General features: G+C 37.2%; 1 protein-coding gene across 2 annotated transcripts; it reads left to right on the top strand.

The window, feature by feature from the left end:
* Positions 1–3,464: 3,464 nt before the first annotated feature.
* LOC136263127 (ATP-dependent RNA helicase DHX58-like) lies at positions 3,465–17,561 on the top strand. 2 transcript variants are annotated; one of them, XM_066057616.1, is made up of 7 exons: positions 3,465–3,589; positions 4,729–5,004; positions 7,517–7,582; positions 7,637–7,711; positions 10,616–10,681; positions 15,264–15,383; positions 15,433–17,561. In XM_066057616.1, exons 1-7 carry the CDS (start codon positions 3,550–3,552, stop codon positions 17,475–17,477), a joined length of 2,688 nt encoding a protein of 895 aa, XP_065913688.1. In that variant the 5' UTR covers positions 3,465–3,549; the 3' UTR covers positions 17,478–17,561. The 2 variants fall into 2 exon arrangements, with proteins under 2 accessions (XP_065913688.1, XP_065913687.1); XM_066057615.1 differs by having other exon boundaries at positions 10,613–10,681.
* Positions 17,562–18,234: the final 673 nt, after the last annotated feature.

The raw sequence follows: 18,234 nt of genomic DNA, 5'->3' as shown, positions 1-18,234 counted from the left end.
AACAGTGACCATATTGAGCAAAGAGACTCAGTTAAAGACCTTGGTGCCATGATAACCATACTGATCTCTCTTTGGTCTGCCCACTAGTATCCAAGGCTTATACAGCTAGGTCTAAGCTTCATTCAACAGTTATATTTCTTTGGTGTGCTTGCAGCTCATGTACTGTTCTCGACCAAACTTTATTCAGGACTAGAAATAGTCCAGTGGAGAGCTATACAAAGTACATTTCTATACTTGATGCTCCCTCTCATGTTTAACTACTTGAAAACAAATGACTTGCTGTTTTTTTTTTTTTTTCGGTTTTTTTTTTAATTGAGTCCATTAAGAATCCATCAACATCACCAAATGGATCAATCCATTTTAGCAGTAGCAGTTCTAAAAGATCCTCATCTCATTTGAGATTAGCTCACCACAACCACACAAAATAATGTCAATCGTCTACAGTACAGTGTAGCTAGCCTACCACGTTTATTACTGTAGCTATCGTACCACCAACAATGAATCTTGATCTCTCAACATTAAAGGAACACTTGTGGTCCATCTTTACTTTGATGGCAATAATTACTGCACTTAGCTATAATGTTGTTCCGCCTTGTCCACTATGACTCAATTTTCAGTGTTAATGCTAGCTAGTTTATTCTTGTTACTCCCATGTAATTTAGAAGTGCTGATAGTTATCAGTATAGTTATACTAGCTGTTCTAAGTTTAGTTTTATACTGTTATAGTGCACCAAGGCTATAACAGGGGTAAACGAAATTTTACTACAATTATTACATAATTATCATCTATGGACCAAAACTGCATGAATAAGACTGAAATATCCCCTAAAATCCACCCTACAAAAACAATTTTAAGGCTTCCCAATGGGTGTTTTGTGGGTTTACCCAAGGGGTAGTCAACACCCACGCAAAAACCCAACATGGTGTACAAGAGTCCCAATATTTAAGTATTTAAAAGATATTTTATAATTCTAATTTCGATTTTTATCATGATGTTTTACCTGAGTTTTTATTATTATAACACTTTTTGCTAATGCTTGTGCAGGAAACACCTAAGAGAGTAGCTGAGAGGGGATCAGAGGAACTTCAGAAGAGACACAGGTGTACTTTGCACTGTCAACTTGAATAATTGTTGTAGCTATAAAGTGGCGGCCATAATTGAACTCATAAATGGATGGAAATGAGAATAGCCTATTTTGTATGTGGTTCAAGATTTGGGATTTCTAAATACTTAATGAAGGATTTCTCAGATGGTGTACGAGAGTCCCAACACGTTAGCTACCCCTTGGGTTCACCATACATATTTGTATAGGGCACTAAGGCTTTTATAAAACAAATGTGTTTATAGCTGTGAACTTTTGCTATCCTTGGTTGAAGTGGGCAAGTATCAGGCATAATTGCCTCACCAAAGATTATTGATAATGTGCATTAATTAGACTATTTTTGGTGTAATTTTTTTTTTTTTCACTTCTGCTTCTTCAGTACTCTAAAAGGATATTGGAAATTTAGCCTCACTTATTGTGCACACATTGGTATCAATAAGATTTTTATTTGTGGGAGGAGTTCCGTTCTTACAAAATTGTCTAAAACAAACCTTTTTTAATATAAAGTCTAAATTATAGACAAATTCCACAATTTGCTCTGAAAGATTTGTTAAGGTTTTGAAAACTGAGTTACCCATGGATATCAAGATTTTAAAGATTTGAAGTAAGACCATAAAGTAGATACAAAAAAACTCTAAATACAGTTAAATTCAATTAGCGTCTGATTGAAATGATTTTCCATAGCAACCAACATTTACTTGAAGTAGCTACTTGCATGGCAAAATTTGTAGATTACTTAATTGATTGATTCCATTGTTGCAGCACAAAATGTAAAAAATCACATTTGATCAAGTACATACCTTGGTGCACTATAGCTATATATGTTTGCACAACCGTAAACACCTCATACAGGCTCTGCCTTCTGTGTACGCCCTCCAGTGCCTAACTGGTAAAGAGGATAAGAATATAAGAATAAGAATAACTGTCAGTCTTCAGCAGCAAAATCATGATAACTAAGGGGGAATCTCCAAACTGATTTTGGTACGCTTAACGTCATAATGACGCTAACTTCAGACCCCCCCTCCTTCCTTAACGTCACACTATGAAAACAATGCTTTGGCAATAGAAGCACAAAACGTTATATTCTTTACCTGAAAACATAGTCTACAAGCAGTATACGGCTGCTTAATCACATCACTTTCTCTATTCCTAGATGTTTCCACTATAACTGCTTTAATAAAAATTAATGCAGTGCTAGCCCCACTTCTCTTTCTATTGTATATAAATGATTTACCTTCTCGAATACGCTCTAAAGTAAAGTTGTATGCCGATGATGTATTACTCTACTCCTACATTAAATCTGAATCTGATTGTCATGCATTACAAGAAGACCTAGATGCTCTCGCACAATGGGCACGTCTTTGGCAGATGGAGTTTAACCCCAGCAAATGTGAATTCTTGAGAGTTACCAATAAGAAAAACCCCATTGTCTTTAATTACTGCATTGAAGCTGTACCTATTGCCCAAGTTGCTCATACCAAATACCTTGGCGTAACGATTTCAAGCAACCTTTCATGGAATGAACATGTCCAAAGGATTACCAACAAGGCCAAACAAGTAAACAACTTTTTGTATCGTAATTTACGCGAATGTCCTACTCACATTAAATGTAATTGTTTCAAGATTATGGTTCGTCCAATCATTGAATATGCTGCGTCTGCTTGGGATCCCCACACCTTGTTGAATATAAACAAGCTAGAATCAATCCAGAGAACTGCTGCTAGATTTTGCTTTAATGACTTTTCAAGATATTCAAGTGTTACTAACATGTTGTCTTCTCTTAATCTACCATTGTTACAGGCAAGAAGAACCCAAGCTAAATTAAGTACTTTTTACAAAATAATTAACGGATATTTGATTGTGCCTACAGATGATCTTACCCCTAAACTTTCAAGTTTAAGGAGTGGCTACTATCACCAACCAATGACTCTAATTGATGCATACAAATTTTCCTTTTTCCCATCAACCATCAAATTATGGAACCAACTCCCTGCTGATGTAATTAATTCCTCTACCCCTAATGAGTTTTGTAATAACTTAAGTAACTTTTATGATCACACCTGTGCGTTATAATCTTTTGATTGCTGCACAGTAATAAATATAATAATATAATAATAATGTCATGGCCTGAACCCCCCTCCCCCCTTAACGTCATGATGACGTTAAGCGTACCAAAATCAGTTTGGAGATGCCCCCTAAAGCATAAATTCTCCGAGGACCAATGTGGCAGATCCAGGCAGGACATGTACACTCGGTACTTGTCGAAATTCTATTGATATAATAGTCTAGCTACAACTGCAAGCTCGTGACAGAGTTCAACTAACCTGGAGGGGTTCGAGTTTATAAATAGATGCACGTGACAATTAATGCCCAAATTAGGTGCTTTTGCGGTTTGGGTTGATCGACGTTTGCTAAAGGGATAGAAGATCGAGAGCTAGTGGAACAAATGGATGGGGCTGGTGACGGCATTAATGCTAGTCTAAATGGTATGCACTGTAATTTAATAGCCCCCCAATATGTATTGTAATGGCATGCGCGAGTGGCGGGTGTGTTGAAACTCGCGTTGAAATGGCGTTTATCAGTGGAAATTATACTAACACCTTCTCAATAGATCTAGATTTAATAGTAAATCAGAGGCATTGTAATTGTGTGTTTTAAACATCATAATGGTGGTTTTTCTCTCTCTTTTCCTATTTGAGCACAAGCCATTGTTAGGCTGGGAAATCCCCCTCTAAAAACTGATTCAAGTACATTTCGACTAGGTACATTTGTACTTAGGCTAAGCTTGTTACGCAAAACCTGTCAAAAATGTCCTCAAATTCAATCTCAGACTAACTGTTAACAATTTCCCAGGTATAGATGGAGATCATTGGTAACGTGAGTAATATCTGTAATGTAACCTGGTTAGTGGGAGACTACTTTCCCTAGAAGCCTCAAGTGCTGATAGCCAGAGCAGTAGTAGCCATAGCTAAAATGTTTACAGTCTCAGATAGCTCCATAAACAATGAAAGTTTGGTACGATTTGAGTTTGGTGAATCAGCATGTGAAGCAGGTTGATAGATAGAAGTTTGACGAATTAACCACACAGCCAAAATGAAGTAGCTAATAGGCAAATTTCCTTCAGTTGATTCGCCAAAATTTCTAAACTTAAGTCATGCCAACTTTTGTTGTTTACGGTAATCTAGGCTACATACTGTGGCGGATTCAAGAGAAGCAGATGCTTTCCCACAACACACACACACACACACACAAATACAAACAAGATCAAGATACTCTAATAGAACAGTAATCATGTAACACTGATTAAGATTCCTCCACAGTTATTGCTGAATATGAAGACTTACATCTGCAGCACCAAATAATGGGCACACTTAGCTAGCTATTTAGCCTGATAGGAAATTAAATGCACTTGGTCCTTTGCATGTCATTCTATACAACAATCTCATATCTGACAGTATATACATGATCCTTACTTTTAGCGTGTGCCCACCCACGTGCACCCCCATCTCCTCTAAGACCCCATTTATTTAACTAATACCTACTACCCTGGTTATGGTGTACCCCCTTTCCAAAGCCTGGATCTGCCCCTGGTATGGATATACAATTAGTTACTTTTGTATTCTAGATTGTCCTAAACTTAAGGATTTGAACAATCATGTGAGGGAAGCTGTTATGGCTGACTGGTATGACTTGGGAGTACAATTGGATTTGCGGGAAGACAAGCTGGATGAAATCCAGGCAAACAAGCCTTCCAATAGAAAGGAGTGCTGCACAGAAATGTTTAAATATTGGCGTAGAAGTGATCTAAATGCAAGCTGGAAAATTCTAATAGAAGCACTTGAAGCTCCTTCCTTACACTTACATGAACTTGCACGAACCCTTCGTCTTAAATTAAAATCAGGTAAAGTGCTAATATATGTGGAATGTTACAATGAAGATTATGAAGTACGTGCAGTAAAATTTTTGATCAATAAAGTGTAATTTTTAGAAGCAATATGTCCCTATATAGTTTTGTCCTCTAGATTGTTTCCTTCATAATATTCACTAGGAATTATTAGTGTCCCTTCCTAAAGTGTCTTGTGAAATGCCTATGTACCTGTTTTGCGCCAAGAAACACCAAAATCTGATTGGTGTTTAATAAATACACAAGAGGTGATATGAGCTTGAGCACTATACTGTGCTATCATAACTAGAGCTGTTCTGATAATATACAGATTGTTAGCTTCAATACTGCTGGAGAGCTGGTGGCTCTAAGTTGTACAGCGTGCTCAATATGCAGGTAATTTGTTGATGAACTGTGGTGACTCTACCGAACAAATAGTCATGGTTGGAGTTCTAGCTCACTTACATAGATATATTTGTAAATTGTTAGTTAATAGCTGCTGTACCTTGTAGCAACAGCTTTACAATAATTGCATTATGCAAACAACATATACCACTACAATGGGAATTCATAGAGCTTGAAATTATGGTCAGACATCTGCCATTTTCTGACCATTTCTCTGAACAGTACTATTGAGTATGTCCGACCATATAACAGGATTTGTCAGATTATTTCCAAAACATATTTCAGGTCTTGGAAACAGAAAAACAGATGTTGTCTAAACCAAAAAGTAGGAATCCGTAGCTACGATCGACCTCTAGTTGGAATGACAATATCTGTCATTGAATTATCATAGCCATAAGTTTATTCTTTCTTGAGACAAAAAGGTATGGGTATTTCACCAGACCCATTCAGAAGGGGTGGTTATGATGTGTAATTGACAATTATAAAAGGGCTTGAATGGTGGGACTAGCAACCCTCTACCAGTTCCACCATTTGAATCAACAATTGCACCACTCAACCACGAAAGAAATAAATAAAAACTTAAGTTTTCAGTGTGGATGCAATCTGTATAGGCAATACTTTCATTTTTAAATAGTAGCAATACATGCTTTTCAAGTCAATTGACAAACTCTGTTAAAAGTTTACTCAGTGGTAAATAATGCACCCTTTACATTTACATATTTTCCACAGTCTCAGGCGTATTTTGTTCATATGTCCACAAGTTTGCTGTTGGAGACAGCTAGTGGTTGGTAGTGATCATGCTTCACTGTGGTTAATTCATGACCGTGTTATTGATACAAACATTTTAGAATCAAATTTTTTTAATATGTCATACACTTACTCAATCATTGATAATGATTTTATGGTGCCAATTTCTGTGACAAAGAAGTGATACATGACGACAAAAGAATGTATCACTTCAGCGTACTGTATACGTAAAAAGTTTCGAGGTGAAAAAGTTTCGTAGATGAGTGACTATGGCAAGATTCGGAGGAAACTTTTCGTAACTAGGCAGTCACAATAGCTAATTATATGCATAATTGCTGGGTTCAAAGGAAAATTTTTATAGGTGAAAGGTGATCTATGAAGTCTACGAAAAATTTCCACCTCGAAAATTTTTACGTATGCAGTAAAGGCGTCGTCACTCAGGGTTTAACTCACATATTCACTGGACAATATCTAGATATTACCAGGACAATATCATGGGAATGCGGTTTGCTCATGGCTTTGATGCCCAACTAGTTCAAAGATACGAAACGCTTTGACTGATTTTATTGAGCGACATGGATCATTTTATTGTGGGTTTTAGTTTACACATTAGGTGAGGTTCAGTGTAGTTGTTAAGTTTAGATTATTTGACAGTAACTAAACTATATTCTAAGATGAATGATCTGTAAAATGATCGCTTGGACGATGCATGGATACATATTTCTACCCACTGCATGGGGAGCATGTCAGCCATTGAGCAGACCACAAAACAAGGAGAATATGACAACTAAGTGAGTAGCTTATAGTCCTAAATACTTAACTTAATGTATTAACTTATAGTTACTGCCACAATAGTGAAGGTTTAATGTAGTATTAAAAACATAGATCCTTTACACCCCAAAAACCAATCATAGTCAAACGTTTCTGGCATGTGTTGGATCGTAATGACGTAGGAATAACGTTCTGAGAGCTATTTGTTCATGTTACTGAAACCACAATCAATCATCGTATGCTAGTGTATAAAACAAATGGGGTGAGTTATCTGTAGTTCTTTTGCCTATCAGGTGAGTGTATCCTGAGTGATATATATCACTATACCACGACTGTGTCAGGATTTTGCTGATATATACACCCTTACCCCTCGGGCCACATTGAGTATATATATATATCAGCAAAATCCCTCGTAGCCATGGTATAACTATTACATAAACTGTTTCATTCATACAAGTAGTCTAATGTTTGTATTGTATATATAGTATGATTTCCCTTGGAGTATAATCACCCACCTGGGAATATTAGCAATTGCTGTCTGCCCGTGCAGTAATAAATTAAATGCATATTTTTTATTAGAGTAGATTTTCATGTTGTATTCTTATAGAGGATAAAATGCAACGTTCAGACTCTCTACAAAAAGATGTCACTGATTCTGCTAAGGACTTGACAGGTTGTGTTTTATCAATCTATTTACAACATACATTTATCTCATGTTGTGTATTAGGAGAGTTGTCACCATCACAAGTGCAGCCAAAGGAAGGTGTACATAACATGAAGAAAGACACACCATGTTTAGCAGGTATAATGTAGTGAGTATATATATATATATATAATGTAGTAAGTATATGAAGACACACGATAGTGTGTCGTGCGGCCCAAGAAGCCGGTACACCACACCGTGGGTATATTGACAGGAAGAAAGAAAACGTCATTTTCACACCTTTGTATCTCGGTGATACCTTATCCAACTGGAACTAAATTTGCTGCAGAGTTGCCCCCCAGCTAGGGAAGTTCACATTCCAAATTTGAAGGAAATCACTCAAGTCATTTCCCAGTTACGTGCAGCCACAGTTTCGGTTCTTTTTCTTCATTTTTTTTTCTTCTTCATGTTTTCGCACACTTGCACAAATTGCTATAAAATGTAAATGCGTACTCTGATCTCCTTGAAATTTGGCACACAGAAAGGGAGTGCAAAGGCGAATCCTAATATCAAATTTGGTGCAAATCCGTTGAATGGTTGAGGATTTATGACCAATTATTCGCATAAAACAAGATCAATTTGTTGTCATGCCTACAGGGTAAACCGCATCATGGAATGAGTTGAAAATCGTTTTTTTGCATAGATCAACCATTATAGGAGTGCCTTTTGGTGGTTTGAAAGCAGTCAAAATAAAGATCATGGAGATATGACATGAAACCGAAGGTATGTAACAATTTCCCGATCGAGATTCGTGAATAAAAATACCAATAATTTGCACACCTACCAGGCAAACCGCTTAGAGCAGTGAGCTGAAAATTGGTATGTAGCTGGAATAGTCATCGTAGAAATTCCTTGCAGTAGTACAAAACAATTGGAGTACAAACCACTGAGTTATATGATTCAAAAGCCAACTCCGTGTAGCAAATGCGAGATCGAGATACTCTAATAGAACAGTCACCCTAATAGAGCATTCAACTAGTTCATGACTGACTCCATTATAGATTTCTATTACATTGCAAGTTATGCTGTAGGGAGTTCAGCAGCAACCAGTTAATATTGTAGACAGTTCAGCTACAAGCAATTCACCTTGCAGAGAGTTCAGCTACAAAGAAACCATCATGTAGAGAGTTCAGCTGCAAACAAATTACCCTGTAGAGAGATCAGCGAGAAGAAGTTACCTTGTAAAGAGTTCAGCTACAAAGAAACCATCATGTAGAGAGTTCAGCTGCAAACAAATCACCCTGTAGAGAGTTCAGCTATGAAAAGATCACCCTGTAGAGAGTTCAACTAGAAGAAGTCACCTTGTAGAGAGTTCAGCTAACCATGTAGAGAGTTCAGCTGCAAACAAATCATCCTGTAGAGATTTCAGCTACAAACAAATCGCCCTGTAGAAAGATCAACTAGAAGAAGTTACCTTGTAGAGAGTTCAACTACAAAGAAACCATCATGTAGAGAGTTCAGCTGCAAACAAATCACCCTGTAGAGAATTCAGCTACTAACAAATCACCCTGTAGAGCTAGAGTTCAGCTAGAAACAAGTCATCTTGTAGACAGATCAGCTAGAAGGATCAGAGTTCAGCTACGTACAAACAAATTGCCCTGCAGATAGTTTAGCTACAAACAAGTCATCCTGTAGAGAGATCAGCTAGAAGGATCATCCTGTAGAGAGTTCAGCTACGAACAAATCACCCTGCAGATAGTTCAGCTACAAACAAGTCACCCTGTAGAGAGATCAGCTAGAAACCAGTCACCTGTAGAGGTCAGCTACAAAAACAAATCACCCATTAGAGAGGTAAGCCAGACAAATTAACCCTATAAAGAGATCAGATAGAATGAAATCACCCTGTGGAGAGTTCAGCTACATTTCAAGTCACCCAGTAGAGAGATCAGCTGCAAACAAGTTATCTGTAGTATTTAAAAACTTCTTCATCTTTTTCTTCTTCATCTTTTTCTTCTTCCTGTGGTAAAGAAAAAAAGATAGGTTTAAAAAGCTCCAAAGCCTGATACAAATACAAAAAGAAGTAAATCTAATCCAAAACAGCCAAGCTGCAAAAAAAGAGTGCGGCTCTCAAAAGGCTATATGGTGAAAAAAGATGTGAAATCCAAGGTGGCGGCCAAGAAATGGCTGTGATGGTAGGTTAATGGTAAAAATTTTAATAACGACAATTCAGGTGAATTTGTGCCAAGACCAAATGGCACCACACCAAATTCACCTGAATTGTTGTTATTAAATTTTTTACCATTAACCTACCATCACAGCCATTTCTTGGCCGCCACCTTAGATTTCACATCTTTTCACAGCTTGGCTGTTTTGGATTAAATATATATATATATACTTTGCAACTATTTCAATTTTATTGAACTATATGTGTGTAAGAGTTAAAGCATTGCCGCAGGTGCTACACATGAAATATAGCATGCAAAAGAGTGGGTTAGAATGTATAACATGAGGTGAAATCAAGTGATGTTTTTTCTCAAGACCACTCTTTGATTGCTTTATTTCTCATATAGCGTAAGCTAGGTGATGCCTTAAGTGTTATAGAGATTCAACCTGAAAAAAACAGCAACATGTGTAGATAAAATTCAAAACTTATGTACAGAATAGTTTTGAAATCCATCATCTTCATGCTGAGATTTACCTTTACGGCAATTCTTTTATCTTACCTCCCCTCATGGTTACGTACCCAGGTTTCCATCATGTGCTGTTCTATAACTACGTGATGTAGAACTCCAGTGTCATAAACTGTCGTATATGGCAGCTGTAGAACTGCTCTTTACTTTGATCTTCCCATGCAAATATGTACTGCAGCATTTAGCGAGGTGCATACTATAAACTGTCACAGTTGAGTTGTACAGCTATAGTCTCTTTTAAAATGTATGTACAGCTCTGTGCATAGGATATGTTAGTATTGAAGATGGCCACATGCAAAATATTAATATGCTGTCAATCTGTACGTGTCATGTGTAATTTTGCTAGGTGTATGTATTTTTACTTGTATAGCAGCTGAGTATCAACTACGGTCACCTGTATTAAGTGGAGGAGTTAACAGTCCTTTACAAGGCTCATCAGGTGTAGCTGTAATAACGTGTGTAGTGCAGACACTCAACATACATGCACACATGTGTTTATGCATGTAAACTGATTGTCAATAAGTTTGTTTAAGGTTACGGCTTACTTGTGTTACTACAACAAATTGTAGTGTTCCACCTGCCTCAAACTACACTGTAGCTACATAAAAACATTAAATATGAAGGGCTTCATCTTCATTTAAAACTTTTCACGCTGCTAGACTGGTTTTATGGGCTTCTCAAAAAGTATCGATAGGTATTCAAAATTTTGAATGATTGCCCGTGACTATACCGTAACCTTAAGCTTACATAATGTACAGAAAATGGGGCAAGGCAGGGGAGCCTTATATATTCAACATTCTTCACTATATACATACATGTATCATGTGGCTTATTAAAACTTCACGTACCATGTGTTTCTTTTTTCATTTATCGCCTGCCAAAAATTACTATCAAATAAGCAAGTTACATTGTAATAGTATATTAATTTAAAAATGAAGTAGGGATCCAAGCAATAAAAAGTAGTGAAAAAAGAGATGAATGATGGTATTACAGCATAGCTTGGTGGGAAAATCCCTACCTACATTGGCATGTTATAACAATCATTTTGTTAAATGCCAAAGTACCACCGAGCTATGCTGTAATACCATCATTCATCTCTTGTTTCACTACTTTTCATCGCTTGGATCCAGACATGGGGCCAAGTACATTTAAAAGTACTTAAGTAAAGTACAAGTACTTTTGAATTTTCCAAGTACAAGTACAAGTACTCCAGCAGCAATCAAGAGAGTACTTAAGTAAAGTACAAGTACATTTTGCTGTAGTAAAATATATGCTGTATTCATTGTATTGTAGTATGTAAGTGTGCCTAGGGGGTTGGTTTTTGTCAACTATTCTCTCTCCTAAACTCTTAAAACGCACTGACTTGAACAACAGCATTGGCGACATCGTTAATCGTGGCAACATGATACACAGTAAGGTTTGGGAAGGCAGTAGAAGAATCGCAAGAAGTTGTAAACTGTACCTTCATACAATTTTGATATTCTCATTGTATACCCACTGTGTACAAACTATGTACAATGTTTGCAGTACTTACAAGTACTTTAAGTACTCAAGTACATACAAGTACTTAGCAAAGTACTTGAGTATAAGTACAAGTACATTGGGGAATTTAAGAAAGTATTTAAGTAAAGTACAAGTACTTTCAAATCTGTACTTAAGTGTACTTAAGTATAAGTACTCATGTACTTGGCCCCATGTCTGCTTGGATCCCTACTTCATTTTAAAATTAATTTTTAATATACTAGTTTGTTTGGTTTTTATACCATACAGCTATACAAGTGTGACTGTTCTATTAGGGTGACTGCTGTATTAGAGTATATCAAGTCAGCCTCACCTACCAGGGGATGTGTCATCGTGATTAAGTTATGAGGTGTGGTCTCGGTGCTCGATCATTACGATTAATCAACCAAGATCGCATCAATAGGTGTGGTATTGAACTATCATGAAGTTATAGTTATCTACGGAGCGTAAGCGCCTAAATATTGCAGAATCTAAATGGTGCTCAAGGAAAGTATTGATAGGGAAAATCAACACCTTATATGGTTTCATTTCATGAAGAAGGACGAAGAGCAGCCTGATTGAAGGACAAGGTGCAGAGGGCACACACTCATCGGACCCCAAAAGGCACATCCCACTGGTGAATTTGTTATTGTGGTGTAAAATGGTGGCAGTGCACTGCCCATTTATCAGTCAGCTAGGAGGGTACCCTTACCACACAGAGGAAAGGTAAATGATGTCAACTGGTAGCTTTGTTGGCAGTCCTAACAGATAAAATGGTGCAAATCCTGTTGAGGCTTGGAAACTGGAATTGTATGCTATACAGCTATTTCTGGATGTGCTTTTCTAGCACATGCTGTAAGCATGTTCAGCATTGTATGATAAAACCTTTCCACAAGGTCGTCGCTTTGGGGATGGTATTGGGCTGTTCTTGTTTTATGAATAACATAGTAGTTTGCATACTTCTGGTGTCTCCTCTGGTCTATGTGGAGCTGCAGAGAATCTTAAGGATATCTCATCTACTAACTTTTCAGCAACAGTGGTATAACCTCTTGGTTAGGGATTGGGATTGCCTCCACCCACTGTGTGTAGTACCCACTACCATTATGTGTGAGTTTTTGTTCTCAATTTCAAAAAGAAGGCTAGCACTGAATTCATTAAGCATTGAAAGGTGGTTGAGGCATTGCAGAAATCAAAGGAAATTCGAACAAATATTCCTTTGCACAGAAAGCCATTTTCTCCCAATGCTCCTCAGTTACCCTTACCTGCTAGTCTTAAGGTCAAGCACAGTGAACCAGCCAAAGCATTAACTCTAGGAATTGGATATAGGAATCTTTTCTTGTCACCTCATTAACTAGGTGACAATGGGGAGGCCCATGGGCTGTGAGATAGTGAAATTAATGTTTCATTCAACATGTCATACAAAAGCTTTCGTATGGAACTGGCAGACCTGAGCCTGGACCCAACACTACCTTAACATGTGAATTGCCAAACTGCTCCGTAAATGAATGACAGAGGACTTTGACTTAGTGCGAGCCAATTCCAACTATCAACATCAGAAAGGAACTTTGTCACAGAAAAATTCATGGGAAACCACATTAGAAGGGAGAATTAGTGTGGCTGCATACTAGGGCTGAAACAGATATCCATATTGTCCAGATATCCGGATAGTATTTCAATATCCAGATAGTAATTTGAAACCATCAGGATAGTTGCTAATAATTTAAAGTAATATCGTTGTACAAATAATATGCTTGCTTCTGATAATATTAGTATAGCAAGTGAATTCATGGTAAATATATGTCATATTTTATAAGTGATGATGTCACTATCTGCAGGATATCTGGAAAGACAGATATCCATAGCATATCCAGAATGATTTAGTTCAGGATATTTGGACAGTAAAAATTGCTATACATTGCAACTCCGTTGCAAACTTTACCAACCAGCAGGATTAGCAACCAAAAATTATATCATCCATGGTCAGTATAACTCAAGGTCCTAAAACAGATATCAAACTCAGCATACAGGATTCAGCAGCTAGTACGTACATTTTGACCAACTTAGAAGCCAATATTAGGCTAGAGACATCTCTGCAACCCACATCAGTAAATGATAAACAGGAACCAACATCATCAACTAGTAACCAAATGGCACCAACTAAATGTATTATCATCATATCCAACCAACAATGTAAAACTATAATCAAAGGGAAATTGATGCTTTGTAGTATCTCAGTATCAAAGGCATTTGTGGTCAGGGCTATATCATTATATCACTCTAACCACAGGGTGATGTCCCAGTGGTTTCCTTTGTCAAAGTAAAAGTGATGATATCCATGCACCTGTGTAACTTTAAAGTATAAGGAAGATTAGGGATCATAGAAATTTTTTGGGAAACAAGGGAGGGAGATCACCTACACCTGCAGATATACTATTGGACATTTAATCCCTAATTCAGTCTATACCAGTCCCTACTTTTTTTCTATGATCCCTAATCGAACTTATAATTCTTAAATTTTCCTTATACTTGTTTGTTTGTTTGTTTACTTTTTTGTAACATTATTATGACTGGTGAACCCGCTCATGCCACGTCAAAAGAACAGATGGTGCCAAAGGTAATGTTTTCAAATGAACGTGCGCCCCAACTACCAATTACTTACTCAAAATGAAGTGGCTATTACACTTCATTTTCAGCTATGTCACAGCATTACAAATAAAGAACAATATGAGAAGTGCCTCTGCAATCAATCCAGTCACCACGGAAAATACAGACGATTCCTGTTATAAACATAGGGAGGCCATCACACTACCATGAATTGACGTTTTGGGCTGTCAGCAAAAAGAAATGGGACGCAAAGGAGGACAAAGGTAAGTCCATGATGTGTGCATCGGTAACCCACTGTGGTATACCAAAAGGCACCTGTCGGCTGAAGCGACATCGAACAGAGAAAGAATCAAGCCCATAGCCTTAGCCGTTATTGAGTTACTGTACACTTGTCTGAAAACATCAGGTAGGCAGGCAGTTAGTCAGTCAGTCAGTAGAGAATTTAAAGTTATGTAGCAATCTATTGGGAGCATTTAGGGTTGTACTGAAGCTGTCTGTGGATCAAGTCACCACCTGATCTGGAATTTTTTCTGCATTCAGCATAGTTTTCAGGTTCATGTTTCTGACTCCCTGTGCCACAGGCTAACTCGTTGCCTCCCTGCAGGTCCCTAGAGGGATAGTTGAACAATGAAGGCACTTTTGGGCTTGGTTATACCTAACCAATACTGCCAAGGCGCTAGGATGGTATTGTGAAGCTGGTTTTTGGGTGATATTTTTGGCCATACAGGCATTGTTTGATCACTTCGGTTTTACATTGTAAACATTGTCTGTTGTTTTAAAGTCAAGCTCTTTCTTACAGTTTTTGTTTTGTTTTGGTCTGCAAGCGTACTCATGTACACACATATATATCACAAACATACACATGTATAGTTTGAAATACTTACATGTTATTATTTCTGTAATGCTTACATTGGCAGGTTCATCCTCTGGTACAAAAAGAGTGTTACAAATAAAGGAAGACATTTTGTCATCGCTAAACTTGTGCCTGGATCAAGAACCAAGTAGTCCACCAAAAAAGCTAAAAAGTGATGAAACAGGTATTTCATGATTTGTATTGTAATGTGTAGAATATTTTTGTTGTTGTAGAGTTTTCTGAATTGCTAGCAAACCCAATTAATTTTGAAATTTATCTGGAAGATAATGTAATCATTCGGCAGTACCAGACAGAATTGGCCACTCCAGGATTACAAGGAAATAACTGCATCATAGTAGCCCCAACTGGTACAGGAAAAACCTTAGTTGCTTGTATGATCATTTGTAAAAATTTGAACCGTTATGGCAGGAAAGGGAAGGTGGTTTACCTTGTCACAAAAATTCCATTAGCTAGCCAGCAATATGAAGAAATAAAGCATCGCATTAAGGGAACCAAAGTTATGTATGTTACTGGAGAGAGTAGCAATTCATTTTCCTTGTCTACCCTACTGAGCACACATGATATAGTTGTGTGTACAGCTGACCTGTTGAAGAATGATCTTCACACCAAAAATGTGTTGCTGAAGGATATTTCACTGATAGTTTTTGACGAATGCCATTACTGTAAAGGTCGGTCTTCTTATGCATCCATCATGATTGAATATCTCAAGGTCAAGTTAAGAAAAGGAGAGACTCAACTGCCACAGATAGTTGGATTAACTGCTTCACCAGGAGCTGGAGACAGTCGTAAGCCTGATTTTAACAAAACCATTGATCATTTAATGACACTTGGTGCTCTAATGGATGCTGATGCTGGATACATTACTGTTAATGAGAATTTAGCTGAGCTGTGGCGTTTTACTACTAAGACACAATATAAAGTAGTTCCAATTCCAGGTCGAAGGATCAGTGATGATTTTCAAACCTTGTTGATAAAATACATTAAAAAGTTGGACAGTGTTATAGAGAAAGTTACAGGAAAATTAGCTGCCCAGGGCTTCAGTGAACAAGGCTATATGAACCATCTCTCAGCTCTGTTACGTGAATCCAAATTGAGATCAGATGCAGAAAAAGAAAGAAATGTTCGTGCTGTAATTGAGCATCTCCAACACTACACCAAAATCCTTCAGTTTTACTTTGATTATGAATACAAAGACTCGCTGTCAGTCATGCGTAATAAATTGAGGTCACCCAGGAAGGAGAAAGCTACCGAGGTTGAAGCACAACTACAAGAAATGCTTGAAACATTTCATCAAGAAGTGCAACAGGTTACAAGCACTACCAATCCTAAATTGGACAAATTAAAGGAATTGATTTTTGAGAACTTCCATAGTTCAGCAGATAACAGAGCCATCATATTTGTTACTGAAGTTGACAATGCCGTGAAAATGAAAGAGTGGATCCTAAGACAACCTGAATTAAATGGCTGTGTTCTAGCTGGAGTTGTTACTGGGCATGGCAAGCATGAATTCAAAGGTATGACACAGGAAGAACAAAATGCTGTTATCAAGAATTTTCGTGAGGGTAAATTAAACCTCCTGGTAGCTACGTCAGTTCTGGAAGAAGGAATTGACATTCCTGCTTGCAATCTTATCATTCGCTATCAACATGTCACTAATGAAATTGCTCTTATTCAGTCAAAAGGTCGTGCCCGTGCCATGGATAGCAAGTGCTATGCAATCATCGGTAAGGGAACCCCTAAAGAGTTTCAAGAAATACAAAATGAAGAAAAGAACCATCTTGTTACCATTGCAATTGAAAACAATCTGCAACCAATATCGAAATGGATTTCTAAGCTTCATATGATTCAAAAGGACAGTATTGATAAGGCAGAAAGGGAAGAGAAACTTGCAGAAGAACAGAAGAAGTTGCACAAAATTGAAGATATTAAGATACTATGTGGCACATGTGACAGTTTTGTGTGTCATGGTAAAGATCTACGCCGTGTTTACACACAACATGTTGTTATTTCTGAAGATATCTTCAGTAAGTACACTCGTAAAGAGCATGAAAAGCCTTTTGTCAGAGGAGGGACAGAAATGAAATACAGAATTCATTGTAATGAGTGTGATCATCCATGGGGTGTTGAAACAGTCTGGCCAAAAGTGGGTAGAGCTTTGCCATGTCTTGGCTGTGACAAGTTTGTGTTTGTAACAAAGGATGGGAGGGATACTTTTAAGAAGTGGAAAGATGTTACATTTAGTGTTTCAGAAATGTAAATTATTTAACGGTAACAATTTGTCATTGTAACGTACTACGAGTCCTTTTGTTTGTTTGTTTTATTTTATTTATTTATTTATTAATGCTTTACAGCACAAGTGCTGAAGGTCTGTAGGACACCTGGTCCTACAGCCTGCTCAAAGACTTTAGCTACTTAAGGTGTGTTTGAAAAGTTGGAGAAAGGAGAAAAAACAAAAAAAATCCTTGTGCGGTTTGTAGCTAGCTAACATTAATAGCTTTTTACAAGTAGCTATAATGTTTCTGAATTTTAAAAAAGGGAGAATTGAACTGGTAACTGTCATAACTCAATTTGGTTTTGAAAATAATTATATCATGAACCACATTTTTTTTCCACAGGGCTAGAGAAAAATGTGTGTGCTTTTTGGGGGATAAAAACTACATAACTTTCCTTCCTATGTCCCATGACCTATTTTTAAATGCATATTACAATGATAACACCCATTCTCAAGCAATTATAGGTTCACTTTGCCATTGATCTTCTGACTTAGTTTCTGCAAGGGTGACCAACGTGCTAATTGTGTTAATAACTATCCAATCTATTTATGTTAACAAATTCATTTGGAAACCTTATATCATTACCTATATTTAACCACAGTATATTAAGTTCATACCAGAGCAACATGTTGTTGTGTACTTGACTTATTGTGATCACTTAGCAGCACAAATCATAAGCCATACTATTGCTGACAACAGCATGCTATACACTGCCTATAGTTGGATATGTCAAAGTTGTAT

This window comes from Dysidea avara, chromosome 8 (assembly GCF_963678975.1).
Source record: "Dysidea avara chromosome 8, odDysAvar1.4, whole genome shotgun sequence".
NCBI lineage: Eukaryota > Metazoa > Porifera > Demospongiae > Dictyoceratida > Dysideidae > Dysidea > Dysidea avara.
The sequence above is the reverse complement of the archived record's forward strand: the minus strand, read 5'-3'. Positions and strand labels throughout refer to the sequence as shown.

What these genes read in the sequence shown, in the direction of transcription:
- LOC136263127 (XM_066057615.1), top strand. Translation starts at nt 3,550, where the DNA reads ATGGATGGGGCTGGTGACGGCATTAATGCTAGTCTAAATG. An exon ending in TCGTCTTAAATTAAAATCAG is followed by an intron (nt 5,005 to 7,516) that starts GTAAAGTGCTAA and finishes GTATTCTTATAG; the next exon opens with AGGATAAAATGCAACGTTCA. An exon ending in AGACACACCATGTTTAGCAG is followed by an intron (nt 7,712 to 10,612) that starts GTATAATGTAGT and finishes TTACTTGTATAG; the next exon opens with CAGCTGAGTATCAACTACGG.